Here is an 8,595-nt window from a genome sequence, read left to right on the forward strand (position 1 = left end):
TATAAATATTTAGATTGTGTGATGTAGATTTTAAATGTCACCCTTGTAAATGAAACTCTTTTATAAGTGAAGTTTTATCCCATAAAGCTGTAAACTCTTTGGCTTGCTATAAAGAGACTCAGCAAGTGTCCAAGTCCAGGAAGAATCAGAAGCTTGGGGATTAGTCATGTATACAAAGCTATGCATAAGTTCACATTTGCAAAATGAGATCTAAGTGTACAAAATATTTGATCACAAAAATAGATATGAAGTGGGGAAAAATTCTGTAAACAAAGTACAACTTTGAAAGTCTCAAAAATCTGAATCCCAAAAGAAATAATGAAAAAAACACCATTTTGAGAGCTGCATCAAGATGGAGGAAAATTTAGTTTGTTTTTCAATTGTTCAGAATAGAATTGGAGTCTCAAAACATTAACCTAGCATTTTCGTTTTACCCACTATGCACAGTAAAATATTCCTGTAAAAGGCCATTTTATAATTTAAAAACATAAAATATTATATAATTTTACACATAATGCACAATTTCTTTTCTTCTTTTGTTATTTTCTGAAGAGTTGTCTGCTATTTTTTCATATCATAATAGCAATATCAATTTCTTCTATTATATTATGTTGGTCTCTTTCCACAGTTTTCTTCTATCTTCATGCCAAGCTCTGTTCTCTTCTTTACTGTCTGTACTTCCTATTTTTCTTTTCTGCTAGACTTTCAACCTTTTAATTTAAACCTAATTTATTTACAAGCCAATCCACAAGCACATGTGAGCAGCTTAACGTTCATTTGATATCTAAACGACCAAGTTTTCTGCTGGCTAATGACATGCCCTTGTCATGTCTTAATGAGCACTGACCTCACCTGGGAGAGAAGTCAGTAAGAATAACTCAGAAAACAGAGGAGTTTGGAATATTTATTAGTCATATTTTTCTCTTTGGCGTGTGTTTACCATAATTTTAGGTGAGACACACCTCTTCTTGTGTCTCAGATCCAGACCCTCCTAATGATGCAAGGGATAGGCATCTCCCTGTTATTTTTCCACCAGCTGCCTTTGGGAATTAGGAGAGAAGGAGTATATTTACTCATGTCCAAGCATCCGTTTCTTACTCTTTCCAGTGAGTAATCCCATGTTTGTCTCCGCTAAACAAAAATTTCTTATTCAGTGTCCCTCATGCCCCTAAATTCCCCAAAGTAATGATGAAAACTCATTTAACTCATCTTTTTTTTATTATGTTGTTGTTTGGGAAAACTGAGTAACAGCAGAGGCACTGAACCTATGTGTTAGCAGAATCAGGAAGGCAGAAGAATGTTTAAAACTGTGATTTTGAACTGGGGATGTAGACAACAATACCAAGTAATCCACTGATCTGTATAATCTTTATAGCTTCCTAAAACATTTCAGTAGAACAAACGAAAAAAATCTTGTGCTGACGACAGCCCAAACTCCCAAAGCTTTGGGAATTAGAAAACAATCTTTTGAAACAGCTATAAAGCAAATACCCTGCACAGATGAGCATATGAAGAGATTTTTATAGTAAATGGTGAATTTTCCTAGTTGGGGAAGGTCACAGAAGAATTTCAGAGAGAGCTGAGCTGAGTTCTGCATTGTTCAATTTATTCCTAAGTGGAAGGATGATGAACGACAGAAAATACAAAGTTTTGCTTACAATACTCATCTATTTTAATGAACTCTGACTAGGAAGTACAGCAGGAGGACTTGTCAACAGTCCGTGAATGGCTATCAAATGCAGAGCTAATGCATGTATTAATACAAAATAATGTATATGGAGAAAACCAAACTTTACAAATAAAATGGTGGGCCTGGAACTGATCATTACTACTTACACACAAGATCTTAAGCTACCCCTTGATTAGTCCCTGAAAAAAACAGTTCAAGAGAAGGAAAACCCACATTGGGAATTATTAGAAAAGGAACAGAAAATAAAAACAGAGACCACCCTAACACTGCTCTATAAATCCCCGGTTAGTCCACGTACCAGGTCTGTCCATGCAGGTACTGGGGAAAGTTATAATTCCCTCACCTCAAAACACAGCAGAGTGGGGAAGCAGCAGTCAAGATGATGAGAGGTTAAGAACACAGACCTTACACTGAGAAGACTACAACTTTAAAAAGAAATTAATGGAGAAGCTTAGGATCAAAGATCATAAAATCATGGCCAGCACTGAGATGATAGAGAGGGATCAAGTATTCAGTGTCTCTTCCAATAGAAGAAATGGGGGATGCTAAGTGAAACTAGCAACTTGGAGGCTTCAAACAGAAGAGAGCAATTTACACCATGTGGTTTGTGTAGTACTCCTTGTCAATGAAAGTTATGAGTGTAAGTTAACAGCTAAATTAGTTGAAAAAGAGGTTGAACAATTTGTGGAGGAGCGATCCATCAAGATTTACATATAATATGGAAATACCTTTACCTCAGAAAATCCCTATCTACAAGTTACTATAGGGATAAACCACTATATGCTACTCTATACTGTCTACTTGTTTATAAGATGCACTTTCAGTCACCCTCAAAGAACAGATATCAGGTAAAATGGATCTTTGGTTTTATTCATTATGGATATCTTTCTGTCAATAAACACACATTTACCATTTTAACATTCAAATGTTAAGTATTTACTGGTCAAAAATACAACTTAGTAGAAAAAGATGAAAATTAGAAATTATATTTATTAACTGTAACATATGACAACGTATTCCTCTGATGACAATGGGCTGAGTATACAGTAAGACACTTGCAAGAAATGTTTGGTATGATTTTGTTCCATATGTTTTCCCATTCTCCAAAAAAAAATTTGATGAGGGCTAACATACTGTTGAAATGACAAAAATATTTTCACCCTAGTGGATCCAGTGACTGGAAGTGAAGACTCATTTGGGCCTTCTGCTGCAGGCCTCAGCAGCTTTGCCTAATGTCTCCCAGTAAATGTCAAACACTATCAATGCTGTGCCCTTCTGTCCCCTGCTAATGACCAAGCACATTCTGCAAGCTCGGCAAATGTCTCCTTAACACACTCATGCCTTGGTCCTGGCTCATTCTATCAGCAGTACAATCAGACTGCCTGGGAATGGCTTTAGCAGGGTACACATCCTACACACCCTACCCAGCTGTTTTGCTAGGGAGGATTGGTATCTTTTGCAGTATCCACTTGATTTGCTGGGACACAGAAGATGGAAAACACTCTCCTTTGAGCAACTTACATACTTACAAGTTAATTTTTTGCAAGTAGTTTCTTTCTCTTGAAAATTCTAGAAAAACATTCTCTTCTGAAAAATACTTGAAGCTTTTGTTTAGACAAATAAATATTAACATCTACATATGGATGTTTAAACTCTTTTTATTGTCAGCAGAACACTAGTTAACATGCTCATGCTGGAGAAGGTACAAGTAAATTGATAAGTGGCACAAACCAGTAGCAGCTTAATTCAGTTGTCCAATCAATGTCTCAGGCTATCTGAGACATCTGTTGAGAGCAAGCAGGTATAGCACAGGTCCAATGAAGACCTGAGTCCTTTTTGGGAAGGTAGCCTGAGGCTAGAAATTACTATCTCAAATGAAGGTGTCCCCTTTTTGAGTGAGCTGAGTCCACTCCAGGCATTATGAACTGTACAGACCAAGTTGTTACTCCTTAGAAGAGAAGTTCACAAAACAAATATGGCTGTAGACTCTTACGGATAGAGACCTAAATGTAGGTGTTTTAATTTCAAATGAAATTCTGCACTTGTTCATAAAATTTCTATGAAGGAAGACCTAAAATAATTTTTATTGAAATAATCTTGTGCTTTCCCTCCTGTTCTGTGTCATTTAAACAAATCATCACTGGCATCTATTGCATTTTGCTGCCCAGCCAAGAGTCTGTCAATATCTGTGTTAGTATTCAGTTCAAATCCTTCAAATAAATCTTCAGTATCTGTTCTTTTTTTAACAGTAAGTATGTACAAATCTGTGTCTTGAATAAAATCTTAGACCAGTGTTATATCTCTTGACTAACTCCTATATGCAAATTGATGTTCAGCACTGAGGTGATCAAGCTTACTTGCAATCCAGATTTGAGAATGCAGTCCTTTGTCCTTCACAGTGCTGAGGTGTGTTTATTTACTGTCTTAATATTAATCTACCGGAATTTTTCTAAAAGTGTTTCAAAGATCTGATCAGAAGCAAGGATCCTGTATTTTTTAGATGAAAATGGGATGGTTGTTTGCTGACTGATAATGCATAATTTCAAACAGCAGATCTTCAAACAGCATGCAGTAAGATTTCTGATATGATAGCCCAGAGACTCCTGCACTGACAGATTCCATACATATCACCCATTTCATTTCCCTAAATGCCTCTGTTAAGAGGCATAAGGTTATCACAAATCAACAGTGAAATGTGAAATGTCATTACACTTCCATTACTCCTACCTCTGTAGTAATTCATGTATCCTCCCATAGATAATACTGAGTGACTTATTTCAAAATAAAATTTTCTCCTCAATAATTTGAATGCCATTCTTAGTGCAAATCAAGTCCACTTTCTTTTGTGACAACTATTTTTGTCAATTTTTACCTTTTCTGACAATAACAGAACATTAGTTTCTTTTCTTGTTCAGTCTGTTAGACCCAAATGCAGTGAATACAATTCTGCTTGTACAGCTCCAAATGCAGCAAATACAATTCTGCTTGTACAGCTAGTAAAAAAATAAGAGAGCAATAAGGTGCTGCCAAGAAAAACTGCGAACAAATTTCAGTATGTGTAACTAGTCCTGTAGGCGGGTTCTGATTTGGATCGTGTTTAGACAAAATACAAATAGTAACATATTGCATCAATATTCAAAGGACTCCTATAAGAATTACCAACACCATATACTAGAAATTGCTGCAGAACACAACTGAAAGACTATGTAAGATAGGATACAATTATGGGAAGAAGTGATAGCAATAGTACCGTACCCAGAATTTTACATTCCTCAACGGTTTAAGTGGTTTAATATAAGTACGATTCAGCAATTTCTACAAATACATAAGCACTCTATATTTAGTCTGAGATGAAAGGAAATTTCCACAATCAGACTTATGGCACGAAGTGGTGTTTCAAACCACTTTGGAGGTGGGTCTCTATTCTTAAGGGAAGTCAGCACGGGACCTTCTGACTGGGATGCTGGACCTAATCCTACAATGCATCCAGGTAACAATCTCATCTCGGGTGAAACCACATGCTCATGCAAGGCCCCACGCGCTCTTTCAAAGCTGGCAGAATCCACCTTGAGGAAGCAATATAAACCATGGATCCCAGCCTCCAGGGAAGGGGGAAGTGCCAAAAAGTGGGGGAAGTGCCAGAAACGGGGGGAAGCAGGAGCGAGTGAGAAAATGTACAGCCAGAAGTAGCACTGGCAAGGTCAGCAACTAGTAATGTTATGAACAGTTTTCAAAAGAGAGCCCGAGATTAGGAGTAGACATTTTTTATATGTGGGGAAAAACATTTGGCTGTACCATTGGTCTGGGCCCCACCGTTTTAATCCGTGTAACAAATTATATGTGAAGTAGAGCAAAGTCAAGTCGGCTTCCAGAATGAGATATTTTTCAGAACCACTGTTCAGCAAAATACTTATAAATGGGGAAAAACTTAGGGTGATTTTTTTTACAAAATTACTTTGCACAGTCAATCTGTGTTGCAGGGAAGAAATAAAACAGATGAGAGTGTGGAATTTATCAATGCCAGTAAAAATGGACTTAACGCATCAGCAACACACTTTGCGGGATTTCTTAAGTTTATGCTTTAAAGGGGAAGGCATTTAATTGAAATTAGTTCATTATTTTTAATTACTTAACTATCAACACCATTACTAAAGAAAATACATTTCATATACATGCTCCACATAAAAGGCAAACTGTGAGAGTCAAATCAGAGATGAAAAATGAAACAGCTTCTTACTTTCATGCTTAAAAAAGGAACTATGCTGAAAGCATATGTAGAAAGCCCTCTGTGGGTAATGGGCTACCTCTGTGAAGCGTAACACTATTGTGCAGAACTGCAGTTCAAAATAGCACGTAATTAAAAAAAATGTGTGGTAAACTCTCTTGTAATTCAATGAGTACCTCAGACATGTAATAATTATTCTGAAAGTACATCCTACAGCTAAAATTAGGCAATTCATATACAACAGGTAAGCTATTTATGTATAATTGTTACCAAACTACTGATTATTAAGTAAATTGTACCGTTGCTCTTTGTCCCAGGGACTCATGTTGCCTAACTATCTTCTGATCCATCTCCTCCCCATTCACAGCAGCAGAAGCAGTAATTGAGTATTTGCAGATGTAATACTGCCTATTTTATTTATAATGGTTCCCTAATCAGTTGTTGAGAAAGGGACATTACTATTGACAAATAAGGCCACCATTAGGTTTTGAAGAATCCTGGTCATCCACAGGCATATTTTGAGAATTACCATTCTTTGTCAAGCTGAAAACATGTTTTTAACTTCTTTTGCATTACTTCTGCAGCATTGTAGCTTGCATTATAACAAAATGATAATTCAATTTGGGATACTAGACAATTTGATATATTAGTGGGGTTAGATGAGTATAATGCTTGCATTGTTCACACATTCTCCTCTGACTCGCTGCAAGATTATAAATACCCACCGTAAGGGGAGCTCCACCCTGGCGAGGTTTAATCTAATAGTTTCTGCTGTTGCAGACCATTCTACCTTTAACATGAAACCAAGCCATTGACTCTGATTTTTTTTCATTTTACATTTAAGATGATTCACAAAACTAGCTTTACACAGTTTCCTGTAATCTCAAGGCAAAAGGTGTTCTGTAAATGTACTTTGTTTCAAATGTAAGAAACATTAACCACCCACTTCCTGTACTGTTCCCTAAAAGGTTTACAAGTACTGCAGGACTAATCCCATTCTGCCAAAAGCCTGCGCTTCTTGCCAAAGAGGGACTCGGCTAATGTTAAATGACTGTACTCTTCACATTAAATAATACTTGGAAGCTGAAACACAGCAAGGCTTTATAGATCTCTTTTGAAAATATCTGACAAAGTCACAAGTTAATTTATTACAGGAGGCCCCGTAGAAAATTCCCAGGGCCAACCTCTGCTCAACTTCCATGGCTGCATGTGTGTAAAGAAAGGGCAGGGCTGGTGCCAAGAGCTTTCTGAGCCCAAGTAACATATAAGCAGATCAGTGGAACAAATCTGTTCCTCTTAGTAAGCCACGAAACAAAATAGAATGTCATGTTCATTTGTAACTTTATTATAGGGAAATATGGCTGGAAAGGTAACCATTTTAGTAATATCAATGTGAACTAAATGTCAACCGTTGTCAATACTGAATTTTATTACCAATACAATCCCACCCAAAACAGTGACCAGACACTATAGAGGAATGGCCGGGCACTTCAACTGACACATTTGGGCCTGAATTAAAAAACTGAACGTTAAAAGTCTCTGCAGGAATTTGAACCGAGTTAGTTTTCAGTAAGCTCACGGTTTGGGTCCCTGTTTGCTTGAACATCCCCACCGTGTCTCAGAACTGAGCAGAAAGTGCCACCTATACCCATGTCGATCCCCCTGCCGACTGAATATGGTCTTAAGCAGGATACTAAGGAAGCAGCGAAATCCTTCTAGGGACGAATAAGCTGGGACACAACGGCCGCAGGCTAAACCAGAACATCCACCTCTAGCAGTCCCCGCAAAACCGGGGACACCGGTCAGAACCGACCGACCCCCGGGCAGAAGCGGGACCCGGGGCGGCGAGCCCAGCCCAGCCCAGCCCAGCCCAGCCCCGCCGAGCCACCCCGGTACCGCGGAGCCCTGAAGCAGCGCGGGGCCGCCCGGGCCCCTCGGGCAGAGCCACCGCCGCGGGTCCGGCCCCCTCCCCCGACCGCAGACAAAGAGCTGAGGCTCCGCCGCCACCCACCCCAGTGCCTCTCATCCCAGGTATCCATCCCCTCCTCCTCCTCCTCCTCCGCCCCCATCCCTGCCCGCGGGCCGCCGCGGCAGCCCCCGCCGGGTACTCACAGGATGGTGGTCTGCGGGGACACGGCGGGGACGCTCTCCAGCATCAGATGCATGCAGCGCACCGTGGTGCGGAAGCAGAGGCAGCGGCTGGGGCACCACACGCTCCCGCGCTGCGGCGGCGGCGGGGGCTGCGCGGCGGCGGGGGGGAAGAGCCGCCCGCTGCTGAGCAGCAGCAGCAGCAGGAGCAGGAGGCAGAAGCCGGGGGCGGCCGCCGCTTCGCGCCGGGCCATGCTGCGGGCAGGAGGGCGAGGAGGAGGAAAGGGGCTCCGGCAGGTCCCCGTCGCGCCCGCTCCGCTCCCCTGCCGAGGCTACCGCTCTGGTCGGCGGCGGGGCGATCCCGGCCCCCGGCGGGCGGGAGGAGGGGACAGCGCTGGGCCCGCCCTGGGCTGGGGCCGCCCCGCCGAGGGGGCTCCGCACCGCCCTGCGCACGCACCGCGGCCGGAGCTCCGGGATACGGGCGCTGCCGCCGGGATGCAGCTCCCCCGTCCTCGCCTCCGCCCCAGGGAAGGCACCCCCGAGAGGGACGGCAGCTTGCACTTCGGGAGAGGAGAAAAGGAAGGCAAAACGA

The 8,595-nt window shown here is 41.4% G+C and overlaps 1 protein-coding gene across 2 annotated transcripts in view; it reads right to left on the minus strand.

The window, feature by feature from the left end:
* Positions 1–8,342, minus strand: part of PXDN (peroxidasin) — a 94,898-nt gene extending 86,556 nt beyond the window's left edge. The window contains exon 1 of one of the 2 annotated variants that reach the window (XM_027726056.2): positions 8,028–8,339. In XM_027726056.2, coding sequence (XP_027581857.1) covers positions 8,028–8,257 — 230 coding nt within the window. In that variant the 5' untranslated portion in view covers positions 8,258–8,339. Of the gene's footprint in view, positions 1–8,027 lie in introns of both variants that reach the window. The other variant, XM_027726058.2, reaches the window with a different exon arrangement.
* Positions 8,343–8,595: the final 253 nt, after the last annotated feature.

Source organism: Pipra filicauda, unplaced genomic scaffold, assembly GCF_003945595.2.
Source record: "Pipra filicauda isolate LSUMZ 115617 unplaced genomic scaffold, ASM394559v2 scaffold41_size5083284_pilon, whole genome shotgun sequence".
NCBI classification, from domain to species: Eukaryota; Metazoa; Chordata; class Aves; order Passeriformes; family Pipridae; genus Pipra; species Pipra filicauda.